General features: G+C 47.4%; 1 protein-coding gene across 3 annotated transcripts in view; it reads left to right on the top strand.

The window, feature by feature from the left end:
• LOC141059248 (uncharacterized) overlaps positions 1–24,259 on the top strand; it is a 73,763-nt gene that overhangs the window by 12,581 nt on the left and 36,923 nt on the right. For all 3 annotated transcript variants that reach the window (XM_073555557.1, XM_073555556.1, XM_073555558.1), the window contains exons 2-5: positions 16,364–16,513; positions 16,643–16,822; positions 16,905–17,028; positions 17,112–17,209. In XM_073555557.1, the coding sequence (XP_073411658.1) occupies positions 16,364–16,513; positions 16,643–16,822; positions 16,905–17,028; positions 17,112–17,209 (552 nt within the window). The remainder of the gene's footprint in view (positions 1–16,363; positions 16,514–16,642; positions 16,823–16,904; positions 17,029–17,111; positions 17,210–24,259) is intronic.

Genomic DNA, 24,259 nt, shown 5'->3' with positions numbered 1-24,259 from the left:
ACTGCTGAGCCGTGTATCTAATCCTCTCCTGTGTGATGCTGACTGCTGAGCCGTGTATCTAATCCTCTCCTGTGATACTGTCTGCTGAGCCGTGTATCTATTCCTCTCCTGTGTGATCCTGACTGCTGAGCCATGTATCTAATCCTCCCCTGAGTGATACTGACTGCTGAGCTGTGTATCTAATCCTCTCCTGTGTGATACTGACTGCTGAGCTGTGTATCTAATCCTCTCCTGTGTGATACTGCCTGCTGAGCTGTGTATCTAATCCTCTCCTGTGTGATGCTGACTGCTGAGCCGTGTATCTAATCCTCTCCTGTGATACTGTCTGCTGAGCCGTGTATCTAATCCTCTCCTGTGTGATACTGTATGCTGAGCCGTGTATCTAATCCTCTCCTGTGTGATGCTGACTGCTGAGCCGTGTATCTAATCCTCTCCTGTGATACTGTCTGCTGAGCCGTGTATCTAATCCTCCCCTGTGTGATGCTGACTGCTGAGCCGTGTATCTAATCCTCTCCTGTGTGATGCTGACTGCTGAGCCGTGTATCTAATCCTCTCCTGTGTGATGCTGACTGCTGAGCCGTGTATCTAATCCTCTCCTGTGATACTGTCTGCTGAGCCGTGTATCTATTCCTCTCCTGTGTGATCCTGACTGCTGAGCCATGTATCTAATCCTCCCCTGAGTGATACTGACTGCTGAGCTGTGTATCTAATCCTCTCCTGTGTGATACTGACTGCTGAGCCGTGTATCTAATCCTCTCCTGTGTGATACTGCCTGCTGAGCTGTGTATCTAATCCTCTCCTGTGTGATGCTGACTGCTGAGCCGTGTATCTAATCCTCTCCTGTGATACTGTCTGCTGAGCCGTGTATCTAATCCTCTCCTGTGTGATACTGTCTGCTGAGCCGTGTATCTAATCCTCTCCTGTGTGATACTGTCTGCTGAGCCGTGTATCTAATCCTCCCCTGTGTGATACTGACTGCTGAGCCGTGTATCTAATCCTCTCCTGTGTGATACTGACTGCTGAGCCGTGTATCTAATCCTCTCCTGTGTGATGCTGACTGCTGAGCCGTGTATCTAATCCTCTCCTGTGTGATACTGACTGCTGAGCTGTGTATCTAATCCTCTCCTGTGTGATACTGACTGCTGAGCCGTGTATCTAATCCTCCCCTGAGTGATACTGACTGCTGAGCTGTGTATCTAATCCTCTCCTGTGTGATGCTGACTGCTGAGCCGTGTATCTAATCCTCTCCTGTGATACTGTCTGCTGAGCCGTGTATCTAATCCTCTCCTGTGTGATACTGTCTGCTGAGCCGTGTATCTAATCCTCTCCTGTGTGATACTGTCTGCTGAGCCGTGTATCTAATCCTCCCCTGTGTGATACTGACTGCTGAGCCGTGTATCTAATCCTCTCCTGTGTGATACTGACTGCTGAGCCGTGTATCTAATCCTCTCCTGTGTGATGCTGACTGCTGAGCCGTGTATCTAATCCTCTCCTGTGTGATACTGTCTAATGAGCCGTGTATCTAATCCTCTCCTGTGTGATACTGTCTGCTGAACCGTGTATCTAATCCTCCCCTGTGTGATGCTGACTGCTGAGCCGTGTATCTAATCCTCTCCTGTGTGATACTGTCTGCTGAGCCGTGTATCTAATCCTCCCCTGTGTGATGCTGACTGCTGAGCCGTGTATCTAATCCTCTCCTGTGTGATGCTGACTGCTGAGCCGTGTATCTAATCCTCTCCTGTGATACTGTCTGCTGAGCCGTGTATCTAATCCTCTCCTGTGTGATTCTGACTGCTGAGCCGTGTATCTAATCCTCCCCTGAGTGATACTGACTGCTGAGCTGTGTATCTAATCCTCTCCTGTGTGATACTAACTGCTGAGCCGTGTATCTAATCCTCTCCTGTGTGATACTGTGTGCTGAGCCGTGTATCTAATCCTCCCCTGTGTGATACTGACTGCTGAGCCGTGTATCTAATCCGCTCCTGTGTGATACTGACTGAGCCGTGTATCTAATCCTATCCTGTATGGCGGCATTATGTGTGAAGTATATGGCGGTATTATGTGAGAACACTATGGCAGTATTATCTGCTAAAAGCATTCTAGGGTGGTTCTGGCTGAGCACCTGCACACGGGTCAGGGGTAATAGGTGCAGTCAGGGGAGGGCTGGTGAGGCAGCTGAAGAGAGGGGGTCTCATTTTTATCGCTACTGAATGGCTACATTTCCCCCAGCCTGCTTCCCAGCGTCACCCCGGACTGCGCCTGTCGCCTCGCTTTCACACATCGCCAGGACAGGATCTGAGGAGGGGAATGGGATCTTTGCATGCAAAGTATGGATCAGAACAGGCCATCAATCAGCAGAAATGTTTCCTGGATTTCTGTGGTGCTGTCACCCTGCTCCTCCCCCATATATCTCCCTCTGTGCCCCCCATAGACCAGCACACTGCTCTCCTGAAATACTCTGTGCTGCTGTCACCCTGCTCCTCCCCCATATATCTCCCTCTGTGCCCCCCATAGACCAGCACACTGCTCTCCTGAAATACTCTGTGCTGCTGTCACCCTGCTCCTCCCCCATATATCTCCCTCTGTGACCTCCATAGACCAGGACACTGCTCTCCTGAAATATTCTGTGCTGCTGTCACCCTGCTCTTCCACCATATATCTCCTTCTGTGCCCCCATAGACCAGCACACTGCTCTCCTGAAATACTCTGTGCTGCTGTCACCCTGCTCCTCCCCAAATATCTCCCTCTGTGCCCCCCATAGACCAGCGCACTGCTCTCCTGAAATACTCTGTGCTGCTGTCACCCTGCTCCTCCCCCATATATCTCCCTCTGTGCCCCCCATAGACCAGCACACTGCTCTCCTGAAATACTCTGTGCTGCTGTCACCCTGCTCCTCCACCATATATCTCCCTCTGTGCCCCCCATAGACCAGCACACTGCTCTGAAATACTCTGTACTGCTGTCACCCTGCTCCTCCGCCATATATCTCCCTCTGTGCCCCCCATAGACCAGCACACTGCTCTTCTGAAATACTCTGTGCTGCTGTCACCCTGCTCCTCCCCCATATATCTCTCTTTGTGCCCCCCATAGACCAGCACACTGCTCTCCTGAAATAATCTGTGCTGCTGTCACCCTGCTCCTCCCCCATATATCTCCCTCTGTGCCCCCCATAGACCAGCACACTGCTCTCCTGAAATACTCTGTGCTGCTGTCACTCTGCTCCTTCCACCATATATCTCCCTTTGTGTCCCCCATAGACCAGTACACTGCTCTCCTGAAATACGCTGTGCTGCTGTCTCCCTGCTCCTCCCCCATATATCTCCCTCTGTACCCCCCATAGACCAGTACACTGCTCTCCTGAAATACTCTGTGCTGCTGTCACCCTGCTCCTCCCCCATATATCTCCCTCTGTGCCCCCCATAGACCAGCACACTGCTCTCCTGAAATACTCTGTACTGCTGTCACCCTGCTCCTCCGCCATATATCTCCCTCTGTGCCCCCCATAGACCAGCACACTGCTCTCCTGAAATACTCTGTGCTGCTGTCACCCTGCTCCTCCACCATATATCTCTTTGTGCCCCCCATAGACCAGCACACTGCTCTCCTGAAATACTCTGTGCTGCTGTCACCCTGCTCCTCCCCCATATATCTCCCTCTGTGCCCCCCATAGACCAGCACACTGCTCTCCTGAAATACTCTGTGCTGCTGTCACTCTGCTCCTTCCACCATATATCTCCCTTTGTGCCCCCCATAGACCAGTACACTGCTCTCCTGAAATACGCTGTGCTGCTGTCTCCCTGCTCCTCCCCCATATATCTCCCTCTGTGCCCCCCATAGACCCGCACACTGCTCTCCTGTAATACTCTGTGCTGCTGTCACCCTGCTCCTCCCCCATATATCTCCCTCTGTACCCCCCATAGACCAGCACACTGCTCTCCTGAAATACTCTGTGCTGCTGTCACCCTGCTCCTCCCCCATATATCTCCCTCTGTGACCTCCATAGACCAGCACACTGCTCCCCTGAAATACTCTGTACTGCTGTCACCCTGCTCCTCCCCATATACCTCCCTCTGTGCCCCCCATAGACCAGTACACTGCTCTCCTGAAATACTCTGTGCTGCTGTCACCCTGCTCCTCCCCCATATATCTCCCTCTGTGCCCCCCATAGACCAGCACACTGCTCTCCTGAAATACTCTGTACTGCTGTCACCCTGCTCCTCCGCCATATATCTCCCTCTGTGCCCCCCATAGACCAGCACACTGCTCTCCTGAAATACTCTGTGCTGCTGTCACCCTGCTCCTCCACCATATATCTCTCTTTGTGCCCCCCATAGACCAGCACACTGCTCTCCTGAAATACTCTGTGCTGCTGTCACCCTGCTCCTCCCCCATATATCTCCCTCTGTACCCCCCATAGACCAGCACACTGCTCTCCTGAAATACTCTGTGCTGCTGTCACCCTGCTCCTCCCCCATATATCTCCCTCTGTGACCCCCATAGACCAGCACACTGCTCTCCTGAAATACTCTGTACTGCTGTCACCCTGCTCCTCCGCCATATATCTCCCTCTGTGCCCCCCATAGACCAGCACACTGCTCTCCTGAAATACTCTGTGCTGCTGTCACCCTGCTCCTCCACCATATATCTCCCTCTGTGCCCCCCATAGACCAGCACACTGCTCTCCTGAAATACTCTGTGCTGCTGTCACCCTGCTCCCAGAATCCTTCCTGCCTGCCATCCTCAGTGACCGAAGACCCCATTCCTCTCCTCAGATCCTGTCCTGGTGATGTGTGAAAGTGAGGCAACAGGGGCCTGATATATGGTGGAAGGAGCAGAGTGACAGCAGCACAGAGTATTTCAGGAGAGCAGTGTGCTGGTCTATGGGGGGCGCCCTGTTCGGTGCCAGGGATTGTACATAGAGCGCTGTGTTTTATACACATGGATGGACCGTCTGCTTGTCTGCTCCACAGAAATCCAGAAAACATGTCTGCTGATTGATGGCCTGTTCTGATCCAGACTTTACATGCAAAGACAGTCAGTAACTTTGCAGGCCCCATCAAAATGGCTGCTCACTGTGTTCCTAGATATCATAGGTTTTTGTGCCAGATTTCAGTAGCTGCTCCCCCTAGTGTTAACAAGTGGAAATGCCAAACTTTTTAAAATTATTTTTCATATTTTGCAAAATTAAAAACAAATGATAATATTTTTTAAGAAAATGTAAACATTAATTCTTTACATTTTTTCAATTGCTGAAAAAAAATTTTTTGGATGGCACCTTCCCTTTAAAATTATTTTTCATATTTTGCAAAATTAAAAAACAAATGATAATATTTTTTAAGAAAATGTAAACATTAATTCTTTACATTTTTTCAATTGCTGAAAAAAATGTTTTTGGATGGCAACTTCCCTTTAAGACGGACTATAAGTGAACTGCACAGCTCAGTAGAAAGGAGGCCACACCCTATTTGTACTGAATACAAAAATACTGAAGAAAAACAAAAAGACTGAACTGAAATTCAGTATTTTTGTATTCAGTACAAATAGAGTGTGGCCTCCTTTCTACTGAGCCTTTGGTTTTGACTGTTATACTATCCCGGATCGACCTCTGAACTGTATGTCAGTGCTGCAAGCAGCGGCCCAGCTCATCATTATTATTATTATTATTATTATTATTATTTATTTATATAGCGCCATTAATTCCATGGTGCTGTACATGAGAAGGGGGGTTACATACAAAGTTATAAATATCGTTAACAGTAAACAAATTTACAATGACGGACTGGTACAGAGGGGAGAGGACCCTGTCCTTGGGAACTTACATTCTATGGGATAGTGGGGAAGAGACAGAAGGTCGGGAGTGCAGCAGCTCTGGTGGTTTTGAGGCGGCGACTCGGGCGGTGGTGAGGCGTCAGAATGGTTATTGCAGGCTATAAGCTTTCCTGAAAAGATGGGTTTTCAGGTTCCGTTTGAAGGATCCGATGGTGATGGATAATCGGACGTGGTGAGGCATGGAATTCCAGAGGATAGGAGATATTCGGGAGAAATCTTGGAGGCGGTTGTGTGAGGAACGAATAAGAGTGGAGGAGAGTAGGAGGTCTTGGGAGGATCGAAGATTACGTGAGGGAAGATATTGGGAGATTAGTTCAGAGCTATAGGGAGGAGACAGGTTGTGGATGGCTTTGCAGGTCAGTGTTAGTAGTTTGAACTGGATTCGTTGGTGAATTGGGAGCCAATGGAGGGATTTGCAGAGGGGAGAGACAGGGGAGTAGCGAGGAGAGAGGTGGATTAGTCGGGCAGCAGAGTTGAGGACAGACTGGAGTGGTGCAAGAGAGTTAGCAGGGAGGCCACAGAGGAGAGTGTTGCAGTAGTCAAGGCGGGAGATAATGAGGGCATGTACAAGAGTTTTAGTAGATTGAGGGCTGAGGAAGGGACGGATGCTGGAAATATTATTGAGTTGGAGGCGACAGAAGGTGTCAAGAGTTTGGACGTGTGGTTTGAAGGACAGGGCAGAGTCGAGAGTTACTCCGAGGCAGCGGATTTCAGGTGCGGGAGAGAGCGTGATGCCGTTTACCAAAATAGATAGATCGGGTAGGGAAGATACGTGAAATGGAGGAAAGATTATAAGTTCAGTTTTGTCTACATTGAGTTTTAGGAAGCGAGAGGTGAAAAAGGAGGATATGGCTGATAGACACTCCGGGATTCTGGACAGCAGAGAGGTGACATCTGGACCAGAGAGGTAGATCTGAGTGTCGTCTGCATACAGGTGGTACTGGAAGCCATGGGACTTTATGAGTTGTCCTAGACCAAGAGTATAGATAGAAAAAAGTAGGGGCCCCAGGACAGAGCCTTGGGGGACTCCAACAGATAGAGGGCGGGATGAGGAGGTAGTGTGGGAGTGGGAAACACTGAATGTGCGGTCAGAAAGGTATGAGGCAATCCAGGACAGGGCAAGGTCTTTGATGCCAAGGGAAGAAAGAATCTGCAGCAGTAGACTGTGGTCGACTGTGTCGAAGGCAGAGGACGGGTCAAAAAGGAGGAGGATAGAGAACTGTCTGTTAGCTTTGGCTGTGAGTAAGTTATTATTATTGCTATTATTATTATGCATTTATATAGCGCCATTTATTCCATGGCGCTTTACATGTGAAAAGGGGAAATATAGACAGGTACAATAAACATGTGTAAGACAAGCGACACACAAGTACATAAGGAGAGGGGACCCTGCCCGCGAGGGCTCACAGTCTACAGGTTATTAGTAATTTTGGTCAGGGCAGTTTTAGTGGAGTGGTGGGGGCAGAAGCCAGATTGGAGGATGTCAAGGAGGGAGTTGGATGAGAGGTGGGAGGAAAGTTGAGCATGGACATGCTGTTCAAGGAGTTTGGAAGAAAACGGGAGCAGTGATATGGGGCGATAGCTGGGCATAGTCCAAAAAATAATCCAAGCTCATTCGCACCTCCTGCTGTTCACTACAGGTGAATACTCCTGAGCAGAATCTCCTCTCGGATCTTCAGTGCTTGACCAATTGTGGACATCTCTCGTACCTGAAGTAGTGAGGGCTGGGACTTGGCTGTTGCCTGGAGTTGTATGGACTCTGGGTATTGTCTGGCACAGGTCTGTTTCTTAGCCTGGATTCTGGGACCGATCTGGTGCCGCCTTCGTTCTGCTTCCTGGCATGCCTCAACCCGCTGCCTTGGGCATTTTACCATGGCCTGGTACCTCGGCCTCAGTTTCTTCCCTGGCTCACGTCCTACCCGTTCTTTGCTTGCCACCAAATTTGCTCCTTTTTTTTGGACTGGCCTTTTATATCAAAAAACTGCATCATCAAGGTACCATCTAGACTTTTCCTTGCTGAAATTCTCCGTCTTCCCATTGATTCCTCAGGATCCCGCCTGGATAGCAGATGGCAGTCGTCTTGTACAAATGCCGCACAGTGCTGAGAAGTCCCACTTCCTATGACACCTTTTTACACCTCTTATGCAGTATGTATGATGCCCCTCACACATTATAATGTTCAAACAGTGCTGACATCTGACACAAAAGATATTTCCATGGTATCACCACCCCCCTACACACAGTATAATGTTCTCATAGTACCACAAGTCCACCACACAGTATAATCTCCTCACAGTACCACTATTCTCTCCACACAGTATAATGTTCTCACACCAAAACCATACCCCCACACACAGCATTCAGTAATCTTCTCACCGTATCGTCATTCCCTCCTCACAGTATAATATTCCCACAATACCACTGTTCCCCTAGAGACAGAATAACCTTCCCACAGTACCGCCATTCCACCATGCACAGTATAATGCTCCCACAGTACGGTCATTTCCTCCACACAGTATACTGTCCCCATAGTACCGCTATCCCCTTACACATAGTACAATGCTACCAAAGTACCATCATTTCCCCCACACACACAGTATAATGTTCCCACAGTACCGCAATCCCCTCCATACTGAGTGGGGGTCCTTATTTTGTGGAGCAGGCTGTGGTGGCCATAGTACGGTGTGAGGTGCTGTTTGGGCCATCATATTGTGTGGGAGATGTCATACTGAGTTATCTGGGTCACCAGAGGGAAGATTTCCTGGTGAGTGTGACAGGGATTAGGGAGAAATACAGACATTTGGTCCATCTAGTTGCAGACTTTAACAAAGGCAGCATGCGGTCTGCAGAGAGTATATAATGTCTGTGTATCTTTTTCCTTTAAGTTGCGGGGGCCATATTCCAGCCATTGCTGTGGGATCTCTGATTTCTATCTACTCCACTGTGTATAGGATAATGGAGGATAATAAAGTAGTTATGGACGTGACGTAACTCACATTATGCAGTGACTCTGTTTTCTATATAGTGACGGATATTCTTGTTGCTAAACTGTGATTTTTTTCACTTTAAACTTTTTTTAACCTTTTTTAAACCCCTCTGATCAGTGCGATCATACAACATACAAGCCTCTGATGGCTCCGGTGATGCACTGTACTACAGTAGTGCCGTGTATCATCACTGCCTGTCAGTGTAATACTAATGGCCCCATATACATGAGATAAGTGTTGGCTGAACGGTCATTTGGCAGACGGCTATCTCTCCCGACTCCCCCATACACACATATTCCAGCTTTCCTGTGGTCTGTATGAGAGTCGCCTCCAGACTCCTCTTGAGGAGGATTATCTACAGGAAGAACAAACGGATTATCCTCTGAAATTCAGGATGCCAGATCCTTCTCTGCCCTGACATCATCTGTCGGGAGGCTCTGAAATACATTATATGGTCTCCCAAACCCCCCGAAATCAGTGATTTCATGTAACTTTATAGTAATGTGTATGGAGGCGATAAAAGGTAACTGTCATGATCCAGGACGGGATTTCGCTTTGACCCGTCCTGGTTAGACTAGGGGTTAATTGTGCTGCCTCTCTCTGGCAGCAGGAGGCTATTTAGTGCTCACTGGACCTGGGTCCGGTGTCAGTTATACTCTTGCCCTCGGCTGAGTTAAGTGACCGCTTGTATACGTGTGCCTGATATCTTGCTTGCTTGTTCGGTTGTGATCTGGTTCTGTCCCTGTTACGAGTTCTGCCTGACCCTCTTGTACTGCGCTACCTCTCGTGTATGACTCTCTGCTTGTGACCCGACTTCTCTCTGCTCGTCCCCTTGGTACCATGTCGCCCTCTTGTGTATGACCTTTGGCTTTGTCTGACTACCCATCTGTTTGTCCCTCCTGTACCTCATTTGCCCGTACTGCTGTGACCTCTGTTTTGCCTGACTCTGAGTTGTTGTATGGTGTCCTGTCCTATCTGAATGCAGGACGCTAAGCCCCGCCCCCTTGCAGTCACATGACCATAGGTCCCGTGCACATTATTCAGTTTCAGTGTCCGCAGGTCCTATACATCTTTACTTTCCAGCACTGACCGGAACCTGACACTGTTAGCCTGAAGCACGCATGGTCACCTCTGCTGCCCTGCTCCCCGGGTAACTCTTAGCACTGCTTCTGTTCTCAGGACACGTGCACTGGCTCTATGAGCAAATGCAGTGCGGTGTCTCTGACATTATAACTGACCCATACCATTTTTTTTTCTCTGCTCCCATTCACCTGTGTGTGTGATGGATCCTGTGCACACTCTTTCTGAGCAGGTTAAGCATCTGACACAGATGTCTCAGAAACTCTTTGGAGAACAAAGAGTCCTGGCTCAGTCTCAGCAGCTGATCGCTGACACTGTGCAGGGGGTTCTTTCATTGGGGGCTCGGGATGTTACATTAATTTCCCCTGAGTCTCCAGTGAAGTTACCAGATACCTTTTCTGGAGATAAAAATGACTTCAGAGTTTTCAAGGAGGGCTGTAAGCTTTTTTTTTCCTTAAGACCACACTCTTCTGGGGATGAAAGTCAGAGAGTGGGGGTCATTATGTCTCTGTTAAGGGGAGCCCCCCAAGCTTGGGCTTTCTCCCTTCCTACCACGGCCCCTGAGCGTATGACTCTGGATGCATTTTTTGAGGCCCTGGGGCTTATTTATGATGAGCCTGATCGGGTGCGTATGGCTGAGGACAGGCTGATGAATGTTTGCCAGGGGAAACACTCAGCCGAGTGGTTTTGCTCAGAGTTCAGACGCTGGGCTGCTGAGGTCTGCTGGAACGACGCTGCTCTCCAGGTGTTGTTCCGTAGAGGCCTGTCTGAGCATCTGAAAGACGCCTTGGCTCTCCACCCCCCACCTGATGCCCTGGAGGAAGCTATGACACAGGCCGTCCGAATGGATCGCAGGTTACGGGCAAGGGGAGTGATACAAACCGAGACATCATTGTTCTCCCAAGGAAGGGGAGCCAGTTCTTCACTGAAAATCACGGCGATGGGAACCATCAACCGTAAGGAGGAAGAAAGGAGGCAACGGCACGTGAGAAAATGCTGTGTTCACAGTGGCGAGTCTGGACATGGGAAAAAGGATTGCCCCTCCCGGCCACTAACCAGCAAGCGACTGAGCCCGGGTGATTATCGTGGAGTTCACCCAGGCTCTCAGGTACCCTTTTCTGCATTTTCTAAAATGTCATTCCAAGTGGAACTTTGTTGTGGGGGTGTCTCCACATCCACAACTGCCTTCGTGGATTGCGGTTCATCATTGAACTTTATTGACTCTGACTTGGTGGCCAGGTGTAAGTTAGGGACAGTTAGGTTGGAGACTCCGATTCACCTTGTTGCTATTGACAAAACACCACTGGGTAAGAATGACATTGTGTTTTGTACTGAAGAGTTTCTCCTTAAAGTGAGTTCCTTACATCAGGAACGTATTTCATGTTTTGTAATGAACAACCTGCCTGCGGGACTGGTGTTGGGGTTCCCCTGGTTACAGCTGCATAATCCTGTGATTAATTGGGAATCTCGGGATATTGTTAAATGGGGTCCCTATTGCTCTGAGAAATCTCTTGTTTCTGTGTCTGTGTCGTCCGTGGGTCTAGAAGGCATTCCGGAGTGCCTGATAGATTATACTGACGTTTTCTCCGAAAAAGAGGCTGAGGTTTTACCACCACACCGCCCATTTGATTGTGCCATTGACCTGGTTCCAGGTGCTAAATTGCCCAAAGCCCGCCTGTATAACCTCTCGGGTCCGGAACGGGCTGCGATGAAGGAATATATTTCCGAGAGCCTCCGTAAGGGACATATTCGTCCTTCTGTTTCTCCTGTGGCGGCAGGGTTCTTTTTTGTAAAAAAAAAAAGACGGTGGTTTGCGCCCATGCCTCGATTTTCGTGAGTTAAATAAAATAACTGTGAGGAATACTTATCCCCTTCCACTTATTCCTGATTTATACAATCAGTTGTCCGGAGCTAAGTGGTTTTCGAAATTAGACCTACTGGGAGCGTATAACCTTATCCGAGTCCGGGATGGAGATGAATGGAAGACCGCCTTTCTCACTACTGAAGGGTTGTTTGAAAATTTGGTCATGCCCTTCGGCCTGACCAACGCTCCAGCGGTCTTCCAAAATTTCATAAATCATGTGTTCTCCGATTTGATTGGACGTTTTATGGTGGTGTATTTGGATGACATTTTAATCTACTCGCCTGATAAACAGACTCACATTGGTCATGTTCGGGCAGTTCTCCAAAGGCTCAGGGAGAACTGTCTGTTTGCTAAACTTGAAAAATGTTTATTTTTTGTTCAGGAACTGTCCTTTCTGGGGTTCATCGTGTCTGCTGAAGGGTATCGCACGGATCCTAATAAGGTGCAGGCCATTCTCGAGTGGGTTCAACCGTGTGATTTGAAGGGTCTGCAACGTTTCCTAGGGTTCGCTAATTATTATCGGAAATTTATAAGGGGGTTCTCACAGGTGGTTAAACCCCTCACAGACATGACTCAAAAGGGGGCCGATATCAAGAATTGGTCAACCGCAGCGGTAGCGGCATTTCAGTTTTTGAAAAAATGTTTCATGTCGGCCCCGGTTCTTATCCAACCGGACCCCTCTGAACCATTTATTGTTGAGGTAGACGCCTCAGAGGTGGGGGTGGGGGCGGTATTGTCCCAGGGACCCGCCACTTTGACCCATTTAAGACCTTGCGCCTTTTTCTCAAAGAAGTTCTCTCCGGCAGAGAGAAACTATGATGTGGGGAATCGGGAACTTCTGGCCGTAAAATTGGCTTTTGCAGAATGGAGGCATTTTTTGGAGGGGGCTGTCCATCCTATAACGGTAATCACGGACCACAAAAACCTAGCTTACATCGAGTCTGCTAAAAGGTTGACTCCCAGACAGGCTAGATGGTCACTTTTTTTTTCTCGATTCAACTTCTCGATCACTTTCCGACCAGGATCCAAGAATATCAGAGCGGATGCGTTGTCACGCAGTCTTGATCCGGTGTCCCCCCCGGAACCTCCATCCTCCATTCTTCAGCCTGGGGTGGTGGTGGCAGAGGTTTCTAATGTGTTGGAACGAGAGATTCGAGAAGCCCAGGCTCTTGCACCTCCAGCTAAGCCGGTGGATAAACTTTATGTGCCAGCTCAGTTTCGTCTCAAGGTCCTCCAGGAGTTCCATGACTCAGTTCTGGGTGGACATCCAGGGATCTCAGCGACCCGGAAGGCCATTGCTAGAATGTTCTGGTGGTCTTCTTTAGCCTCTGATGTTGGGGAGTATGTGTCTGCGTGTGAGGTTTGTGCCCGTGCGAAAACTCCCCATAACCGGCCGGCCGGGGAATTGGTACCACTGCCAATTCCTGAGAGACCATGGACTCATCTGTCCATGGATTTCATCACCAACCTTCCCCCTTCCAAGGGTAATACCGTGGTCTGGGTCGTAGTGGACAGGTTTAGTAAGCAGGCACATTTTGTACCTTTGGCAGCTCTACCTAATGCGGAAACATTGTCCAGATTGTTTGTGGAGCATGTGGTGCGGTTGCATGGGGTACCCCTGAATGTGGTGTCTGATAGGGGAGTGCAATTTGTGTCCAGATTTTGGAGAGCTTTTTGTAGGAGGTTGGGTATTAGTCTGTCCTTTTCATCCGCCTACCATCCAGAGACTAATGGGCAGACTGAGCGGACCAATCAGTCTCTGGAGCAAATTCTGCGTTGTTTGACCTCAGCCCGACAGGATGATTGGTGTTCTGTGTTACCATTGGCTGAGTTTGCTTTTAACAACCGCACTAACCAGTCTACGGGTACATCTCCTTTTTTTTGCAATTATGGGTTTCATCCTCATTTTGGAGAATTTTCCCGCTTGAATTCTGGGTGTCCTGGGGCGGACGAGTCGATCCAGCGGTTGGGGGAGGTATGGCGGGAGGTCCAGAATAACATTACGAAGGCCCAGGACAAATTTAAATTTTTTGCGGACAAAAAACGATCCGTGGGTCCAGTGTTTCAGGTCGGGGATAAGGTATGGTTATCCACCAAAAATATAAGGCTCAAGGTCCCCTCTGCGAAGCTTGGACCCAAGTTTATAGGTCCCTATGTAATTACCGAAGCAGTTAACCCGGTGGCTTTTCGGTTGCAGCTCCCGCCATCTATGCGGATCCCAAATGTTTTCCATAAGGCCCTTTTGAAACCTGTGAGGTCCAGTGGGGAGGGATCATCATCTTCCCCGACACCGGTTCTGGTAGATGGGCAGGCTGAGTACGAGGTGGAACGAATTGTCGACTCCAGGTTGGTCCGTCGCGCCCTTCAGTGTTTGATACATTGGAAGGGCTACGGTCCTGAGGAACGCTCGTGGGTTCCTGCTCGATCGGTTCATGCGGATCGGTTGATCCTAGCCTTTCACGACAAGTACCCTGAGAGACCTGGGGGTCCGGTGGCCCCCCATTGAGAGGAGGGTACTGTCATGATCCAGGACGGGATTTCGCTTTGACCCGTCCTGGTTAGACTAGGGGTTAATTGTGCTGCCTCTCTCTGGCAGCAGGAGGCTATTTAGTGCTCACTGGACCTGGGTCCGGTGTCAGTTATACTCCTGCCCTCGGCTGAGTTAAGTGACCTCTTGTATACGTGTGCCTTGTGCCTGATATCTTGCTTGTTTGTTCGGTTGTGATCTGGTTCTGTCCCTGTTACGAGTTCTGCCTGACCCTCTTGTACTGCGCTACCTCTCATGTATGACTCTCTGCTTGTGACCCGACTTCTCTCTGCTCGTCCCCTTGGTACCACGTCGCCCTCTTGTGTATGACCTTTGGCTCTGTCTGACTACCCGTCTGTTCGTCCCTCCTGTACCTCGTTCGCCCGTACTGTGTGTGACCTCTGTTTTGCCTGACTCTGAGTTGTTGTATGGTGTCCTGTCCTATCTGAATACAGGACACTAAGCCCCGCCCCCTTGCAGTCACATGACCATAGGTCCCGTGCACATTATTCAGTTTTAGTGTCCGCAGGTCCTATGCATCTTTACTTTCCAGCGCTGACTGGAACCTGACACTATTAGCCTGAAGCACGCATGGTCACCTCTGCTGCCCTGCTCCCCGGGTAACTCTTAGCACTGCTTCTGTTCTCAGGACACGCGCACTGGCTCTATGAGCAAGTGCAGTGCGGTGTCTCTGACAGTAACTTATTGGACGCTGCCTCTGGCCTGGCCTAATAGATCTTTGTACATTGCAGGCCAGACACCATTATTAGGCATGTAAGCAGGGCCGGACTGGCCATCTGGCAATTCTGGCAAATGCCAGAAGAGCCTGTCTGGTCATGGGCTGCATTGTCTGATACGTCGCTAACAGAATAAGTGTTCTCAAGACACTCATACTGTTAAGAGTTGTCATGGAGCACCAAGTCGCTGACTCCGTCACTTACCCCAGCAGACCAAAGGTATCATTAGACATATTGGTCTTGTAGTAAATCTTGCTTTCCTCCATCCAGGGTAATATTAGTAATATATCCCATCTGGTGCTTGGGGATGGAAACAGCATGGGCCTGTGTGATTTCAAATGCCTGGGCTGAATTTCAGCCTCAGTCCGTACCTGCATGTAAGTATCGTAGTAACTAGGCCGCCCCATACTATCGAGTACTTGGGGGCGGAGGGCAATCAGCCAAACTCAGTCACTCCTTCTTAGATGCCATGTTTGCTTTTGACAGCAGCAAGTGATGAAACTGCCAGGGTTTTTGTTGCAGCCGCCCCTGTGCTGTCCCTGCGGTGTACATCGATGTTCTGGGGCCCAAGAGAGTTTTAAAAAAAAAAAATAAAAGACAAATGTTTGACATGTTAAAAAAAATAACAAACTGTGTCTTCTGCTTTTTTATTTTGTTCCCTTTTTACAAGAATTATTGATGACAATTTCCTTTAGAAACATTTTAATATCTGTTTTTTTTTCTGGTGTTTTTCTTGTAGTATAGGAAAGTCTGAGACCAGAAATAAACCCCATAAATCACTGTACATGGAGACTTTGGGATCAGATCATTCCTGTCTGCTGTGTTTGTGCAAACAAAAAATCTTTTCTAAAAGCCTCAATCTTCTGTGTGTGACTCAGAGCTGAGATCTAACGTGATAGAAGATTACAGTGCGGGGAAGACGGGAAACCTTCATATAGACGGCCGGTGGGGATGGAGTCAGTGACGGACTCTGGCCAAATCTGTTTCTAGAGCCGTAGTAGAAGATGATGTCGTCCTCATCATGAAGTAGTTATTCCTCCTGTCACGTGTAATGAATATCTCCTGCAGTATTGCTAATGCCGATTCCAGTGTCGGTAAATGAGACAAGAATTAGCGTTATGGAAGATGAGTCTATGAGAAACGTATTCAGCTGCCGACTCCGAGGGAGAAACTGCTTGTTGTCTGTGGCCTAAATATATAGGTTTTATTAGTAGATGTAAAGAAGAAAACTAAATACTGTAAAATAATAAATCTCCTCATATGTTTCCCTTATTATCTCCAGTAATTGTATTATTACACAGGATTTTATGATGTTACATCGGCTCATCTTCTCATTCAGGTCTCTACAATATCGGATCCTCTCAGTGAAGATCTTCTACATAAGAGAATTTTCCTGATTTACCCATCAAAGATGGATATGGACAGAGACAAGATGGCGGAGAGGATATTACACCTCACCCTAGAGATTCTCTTCCGGCTTACTGGAGAGGTGAGAGATTCTGATGACGTCACATTACATCATTCTTATCTATGGGAATAACAGATGGACAGAACTGGAGAGGTGAGGACTCTGGAAATGTCTGTAGTGAGATTTATTAATGTGTCTCTCCATAACCAGGATTACACAGTAGTGAAGAAGACCTCTAGTGAGCGCTGTCAGGACCATGTGTCTGAGGGATGGGGAAGACCCCTGATCCCAATCACAGGGCCTCCACCTCACCCCCCGGTACATGAGGACATCAATGACCAGAAGATCCTAGAACTCGCCTACAAGATGATTGAGCTGCTGACTGGAGAGGTGACACTGCTGGGAATGCTGGGACATTATACAGTAACGCTATGAAGGTATCGGGGGATGACAGTATCATTGTATGTGTCAGGTTCCTATAAGGTGTCAGGATGTCGCTGTCTATTTCTCCATGGAGGAGTGGGAGTATTTAGAAGGACATAAAGATTTATACAAGGACGTCATGATGGAGGTTCCCCAGCCCCTCACATCACCAGGTAATAGACAGGACTAAATACACATGGCCTATAATTATCTGTATGTAAAGAATAAATTCAGTCCCTGTATGTGTTTCCTCCAGATCTATCCAGTAAGATGACCACACCAGAGAGATGTCCCCATCCTCTTCTTCCACAGGATTATAAACAAGAAGATCCCAATGTTCCTCAGCATGATCAGGTAGATGGAGAGAAGGTGTCATGAGATCTCCCCTATGATGTGTAGACGGCTGTGAAGGTCTTGTGCTCAGTGTTGTTTTATCCACAAGTATCATATGTTTTATGCTTGGAATATAACTGAAACTATGATTCTATTGCTCCTCGGGTTTTCATGTGTAAATTGTAAAAAGGATGATCCCTCTACACTGTGACATACCTTCAAATATTTGTAGACACCTATTAAGTCTCCTCTTAGCCTCCTTTTTGCAAGGTAAACATTCCCAAACACTTTAACCGTTCCACGTAGGACATAGTTGGCTGTCCGCTCACCATCCTGGTAGCTCTTCTCTGAACTTGCTCCTGCTTTTCAAAGTTTTTTTTTTTTAATTGTGGTGCCCAGAACTGGACACACTATTCCAGAAGAGATCTGACCAAGGAGGAGTAGACAAAAATAATTACTTGACGTGATCTAGACTCTATGCTTCTCTTATTACATCACATAACTTGTGTAATGAGAACTCTGGAGATGGCAGGATTAGATCTTTTTAGGGCACATGCAGTGCCTGTGTTCTTGCCTTAGTTGTCTGCTGCCAGAGTTTTACAATATCACAGGACATGGACAGTGAGTCGTGTCTCAAATGAATTCTGGTTTATTGGTTGAAATGTAACCTCATTGCCTTATCTCATAATTATTGCTAGTCTTTGCTGACATCTGTCGCTCCTATGTCATTATCTATATTACTCCAATGCTTAATCAATTAGGTCAAGCTGACATCTTGTCGTGCACATAATCTTCAAAGTCAATCGATATGGTCAGCAATAAAGTTTTGTCAATGTAAGAATCAATAAGGTTTTCCCATTTGCACAGTTGCACACAGCATGTTGATCTTTGATCACCATGAGCCGAGTGGTACAGCGTGTTATGGGTGTAGGTACGTGTGCCGACTGGGGGGGTCCCTTTTTTGCCGCGAACAGACTGGAGACAGAAACCAATGCACGTTCAACAGGTCCTCTTTATTGGCCGTCCTCCCGACGACCACAGCAGCACGACAGCTTCTGTACACACAGGCCCGGGTACCTTTAACCTTCTTCTCTTTCCATAAATTGACGTCCATCGCGGTTCTATCGCTGTGGCTGCCCTAGGCCTACCACCACAGCACTTCGCCTGTCTGAGTCCGTCCGTCTGGTACCCCCGGGCTTCCTCTGTCCTGCGGCTCTCCTGTCAGGGCCTCCCCCTGACTGTTTCTCCTTCCAGTCCCTCCCGGAGTTCTTCCTCTCTGTCTCTTCCTTCTTCAGTCTTCTCCTCTGCTGAACTTCTCCTCCTGGACTGGCTTCCTTCTGGAACTCTCTCTGCCTTTTTATTCCCCTCCCTGGGAATTCCCCTCTCGAGTCCCCTTAACTCCGCCCACCATGACTATGAGGTTTCCTAGCCTTAAGCTGCTGTTAAGCCCTTTTCTCTCTGCTTCGATCTTGTGGCCAAGCCTTAGTACTGCACCGTTTCCTTTTCCTGCTGTTCTTGGTCTCCCCCTAGTGGCCAAAACCCAGTACGTTACCATCTTTCACTGTCTCTAGCTGTCTCCCCACATGTAAACACCAGTTCACGTCAAGTATATTTACTGTATATCTTACATTCACTTTCCTGCTTCAGACAGGTCCATAGGTCAGTCCACTTCCCTACATGGGCATACTGGGTCTTTTTAACCCCTTTACCACCGAGGGTGGTTTGCACGTTAATGACCGGGCCAATTCTTACAATTATGACCACTGACCCTTTATGAGGTAATAACTCTGGAATGATTCCATGGATCCCAGAGATTCTGTTTGCTTTCTAAAGACATATTGTACTTCACGATAGTGGTAAAATTTCTCTGATATGAATTGCAGTTACTTGTGAAAAAAATGGAAATTTGAAAAAAAAAATGTAAAATTTTGCAATTTTCTAACATTCAATTTTCATGTCCTTAAATCGCAGAGATTTGTCACACAAAATACTTAATAAGTAACGTTTCCCACATGTCTACTTTATATCAGCACAATTTTGGAACTTTTTTTGTTAGGAAGTTATAAGGGTTAAAACTTGACCAGCGATTTCTCATTTTTACAACAACATTTTTTTTTTTTTAGTGGCCACATCATATTTTGAAGTCACTTTGAGGGGTCTATATGATACAAAATACCAAAAAGTGAGACCATTCTAAAAACTGCACCCCTCAAGGTGCTCAAAACCACATTCAAGAAGTTTGTTAACCCTTCAGGTGCTTCACATGAATTTTTGGGATGTTTAAAAAAATTACTTCAGATCCAATTTTTTTTATTTTTCGAAGGGTAACAGGGGAAATTCAACCTCAAAAGTTGTTGTGCAATTTGTCCTGAGTACGCTGATACCCCATATGTGGGGGTAAACCACTGTTTGGGCGCATGGCAGAGCTCAGAAGGGAAGGAGCGCCATTTCATGCAAAATTGGCTGGAATTGAGATCGGACGCCATGTCGCGTTTGGAGAGCCTTTTTCCACAAAACTGATCTTTTTGCCCCCAATTTTTTATTTTCCCCAAGGGTAGCAGGAGAAATTGGACTCCAAACTTGTGCAATTTCTTTTGAGTTCGTCGATACCCCTTATTTAGGGGATTACTACTTTTGAGGCACAGTGCAAAGCTCAGAAGGGAAAAGGCACCATATTGGATTTCAGATTTTGCTGGAATGGTTTGAGGGTGCCATGTCACATTGGCAGAGCCCCTGAGGTGCCAGAACAACAGAAACCCCCTATATGTGAACTCATCTTACAAACTACACTCCTCATTGAATTCATCTAGGGTGTGCAGTTATCATATTAACACCACATGTGCCTCACAGAATATCATACCACTGAGCGGTGAAGAAAGAATAAATTACATTTTTACCTCTAAAACAGGGGTCCCCAACCTGTAGCTCGGAAGCCACATGTGGCTCGCGGTCCCATGAATTGTGGCTCGCGACTGTCTACCAGCTTGGAGCATTAGGTCCAGGTCTAGCAAACAGGTATGAAGAGTACATCTCAAAATGGTGAATTTTGTGAGTAGCCCTGCAAAGAAGAGCAGATCTGGATGCACATCTACTGGTCTTAGGGGTTTAGAGATGTTTTAGGTATGGTACGCTGGAGGATGGTGCTTCCTGTTATAGGAGGTGCTCAAAGCTGGATGTGACAGTGTGTTGGGAGTCCTTGATGGGAGAATACTGAATGGGGGTATTGTGGGAACCCCTGGATCTCAGTGTGATGCTTTGGAGTGATTTATATGGTTATCATTATACCTATAATGGGGGCTTTTGTTGACACTACTTTGAAGGTGGTGGGAGCTGGATGTGGCTCGCAACCCTCTCTCAGTGCTGAATGTGGCTCACAACCCTCTCTCTAAAGGGCCTGTCACACTAAGCGATATCGCTAGCAATATTGCTATAAATTGTGACGTAATAGCGATATTGCTAGCGATATCACTATGTGTGATACTTACCTACAACCCGCTCCCCCGCTGCTTATCGCTGATCGCGTGAGAACGTCCAAGGCTGTTTCTCGTTGTCAGCTTCCTGCGGCGCTTCCTGTGGAGAGACGAGCGACGAGCGTGGAGCCGGGCGGGAGGACGCAGGATCGCCTAGTGTGACAGGTAAGTAGCGACCCCCGTCCCCAGCGATGTCGCTGGTGAGATCTGCCTGTGTGGCAGCTCACTAGCGACCACTTAGCGATGCACCAGCGATCCTGACCGCGTCATATCGCTGGTCGGGATCGCTGGTACATCGCTAAGTGTGACAGTACCTTTAGCCGAATGTGGCTCTAAAGGTCAGAAAAATGCTGTGTATAAAGGAGGAGCGTGAGGTGCAGGAGGAATAAGGCACGTTAACTGCCGCCGTTAAAAGTCATATCGACAGTCGTTAAGGGCTTAATATTGTGTTAAAAAAAAAATTTGCTTCAACAAAATGGTGCCGGTTGTGTTCCGTGTACCATAGCAGGAGCATTGCTATGTTCAATGCCTGGGCAACGCCGTTCTCTTCAACTAGTAATTAAAGAATATCAAATACATATCTTTAACAGTCCCCCTTTGGAGACATGCAAAATCAAAACCCTAATCTTGTCGAGCCTATCGATCAGTCCTTGTGCACTTTAAGGATTTCTTCACCGCGTACAAGACGACCCATCTCTAGTAGATGGACCCCTTCCTAATGGACTTGTGCAGAAGGAAGTAAGATCCTACTCTCTCCCTAGTATTCCGGGTGAGGTGGATTTGGCATTCTTCTCATGGTTTCACAGCAGCATCTTTTCATCTAGGAGATCATCGAAGTCGGCGTGCATGGTCATCACTGTGGTTTTCATCATTTTCTTAAGGCATGGAGCTATGCAGCATGGAATTAAGGCTTTATACAATCAAAAACACATAGAATAGCTACTGCAAATTTAATGGGTCAATAAGGCCCTTTTATGGCATCCTCAGTGGATTCTGTAAACCATTGTTGATTATTAGTAAGGTAACTTATCCATTTTGCATTCTTGCCTATCCCAATCATGGGCATGATGGATTCAAATCCAACTGCTATCTTGATTCTGGCTTTGAATCTATCAGGTACTCCCTGTGAGACCCCAATGGCATCTTTGTTCCTTAACCAAAATTTACGCATTTCGTCACCTTTCCCCTTCCCCTCCAAGTTTAGTACTAGAGCCTATTACATATAACCCTTGGTCATTCTCTGAGGGATTGTCAGTGGTGAGGTACAGAACTATGCATCCTTCCTTGCGGCAATGAGTAGTGGAAGGGATGGGAAGTATTGAACCCGGAATGCCCCTCTGGCCCTTAAAGGGGGTTTGGTCAGGGTCATGTGGGTTAATAGGCTGGGGCCCCATTGGTCTCTGCGTTGCAGACTGGTTGATATACCCAGTCACTTTCACAAGAGTGCCACCCAACAAGTGACCAATCCTCACAGTTTGAACTTTTCCCTGTTTCAGCAGTGGTGACACAGATAAATTGTGTGCCTAACCAGATGTCAGACTGTGCCATGGGGCCTGGACATTCTACTGTGCGAAAGTGGTCAAATTGATATGTTACTCTTGGGGTGAAGACATTATACCAGAAAGTCACTATACCCTCCTCATGAGTGCAGAGAAAACTGCAAAAAATATTTATGAACACGGAGAACCGTGGAAACTACAAAAACCAATAAAGAAGAAAGTCCTCCAGAAGATACATTAAAAAGTTCCTTTATTGAACCATGTCAAAAGATAAAAAGGGAAAAACACATACAGGAAAAAACAGTGCACACATTGACCAGACGAACAAGTTCAGCCCACAGCAGACATAAATAGAAAAAAATCCCTGTATAATACACATAGATAAATTAAGGGCTAGAACAAATCCTAAGGGACAATAACTGGGATATTGTAGTACAAGCTCATAGAACAATATGGGCCTACTTATAAAAGAAACGAATTCATCATTAGTAATTTAACAGTAGATTGAATAAAGATTTCTTTTATACCATGGCCAGTAGTTAAATGCTAAATAGCAAGTAAAAACACAATTGGAAAGAGCTAAGATTAAACATATTTACCCAGAGACCACACTGCTGCAATGTACCCCTTGACGCGCGTTTCGGAATCTTCCTCAGAAGGGGTAACTGGCTACACCTTGGGCTAGATAAAGGATAAGTGTTAGATGGATGAAGAGTGGCAGCCGCCACTGGCCTCAGGATCTGGCATCCCCTTGCAGTGGGAAGGGTGGATCCATTGACTGCTGTGGTAGTAGACAGGTCGTGTAACGGACTGTCATCTCTAGTCTCGAGGGTACGTCTGTTGAAACTCTTGGCGAGGAGGACCCAGTCACCCGACTGGATCTGATGGGCTCCTTCTAAGTCCTTAACTTAACAACAAACTTAGTCTGCATATGGACAACTATAGTGGGAAAGTATAATCCTATACTGTGAGTTTTTACAAATACGATTTTATAAGGGCTCATTTTTGTTAGACCTGCTAGTGTGTGTGTGTAAGACTAAAACTCTTATGCTATGATTCCCCCGTTTCCTGTCCAGCATTAAGGGTGTGGGGGTTTTTGTTCCGAGGCCTTAAATTTTCTTTATTCATCATTGGGCGTCTTTCATCGTGTGTGGCTCCTTCTTGGGTCCATTTCTCCTTTTCTTCTTTGGATCTTTGCTTCTGGGGTGTCAGCGCATCTTTTTCCAGAGTTGTCCCTTTTCCTCTGATTCCGGTCCAGAGAGAGTACTTATGAGATGTTTCTGTGTCAAGTGGTATCATTGCTGCTTCATTTTGCTGTTGCGCCAGACAGTCTGTTGCCCACTGCTTACCTTGAGGTTTCTCTAGTGTGTGCCTTGACATTTAGCACCACAAATCTTTCTGTCATCAATAAGGACTCCATCAGCTCTTGTATTGCGTAGTGGTGCCTGACAGGCGACCCATTAGCCGTGATGAAGTCTCTTGCTATCCAGATTGGTCGTAGCTTTGTGTTGAGCAGACATCTTGCATGCTTCTGTCAAGGCCTGCAATTCTGCCTCCTGATGGAGGCAGTTGGTTTGCTAGCAGCATGGTATCTTCTGTGACTACTGCTCTACCAGTGTGCGAGTGGCCTTCTGGTCTGTACACCTTGATCCATCCACAAAAAGCATCAGGTCAGGATCTTCCAAAGGTACATCAGTGATTGAGTCAATTCCGGAGGTTACTTGTCTCATGACAGCAAAACAGTCGTGTTTAGCCATTTCAGAGTCAACTACCTCTTCCACTGGTGTGTCAGAGATGTGATCGTAATTTCCCCCCCCCCCCCTTGGCAGAGGTAGAAGAGTAGCTGGGTTAAGGACAGCACATCTGGAGATGGTGACGTCATCTGGAATCAGAATAGGGCATTGCATTGTTTTGTCTGTGTCTGGCCAGAATGGCAGTAATGTCATGGGATGCCATTATCTTCAACTGGTGGACCAGAATGATGTCAGAGGTCTTATCCAGCAAACAGGTGGGTTGCACACACGGCTCTCATGCAGGTTGGTGCTTCATGGGCCACTGAGTCAAGTCTGGCAGAGTAGTACCCAATAGGGCATTGTCTTCCT

This window comes from Dendrobates tinctorius, unplaced genomic scaffold, assembly GCF_039654945.1.
Source record: "Dendrobates tinctorius isolate UK_male_01 unplaced genomic scaffold, ASM3965494v1 ptg000226l, whole genome shotgun sequence".
NCBI lineage: Eukaryota > Metazoa > Chordata > Amphibia > Anura > Dendrobatidae > Dendrobates > Dendrobates tinctorius.
This window is presented reverse-complemented; position numbering and strand designations above follow the sequence as displayed.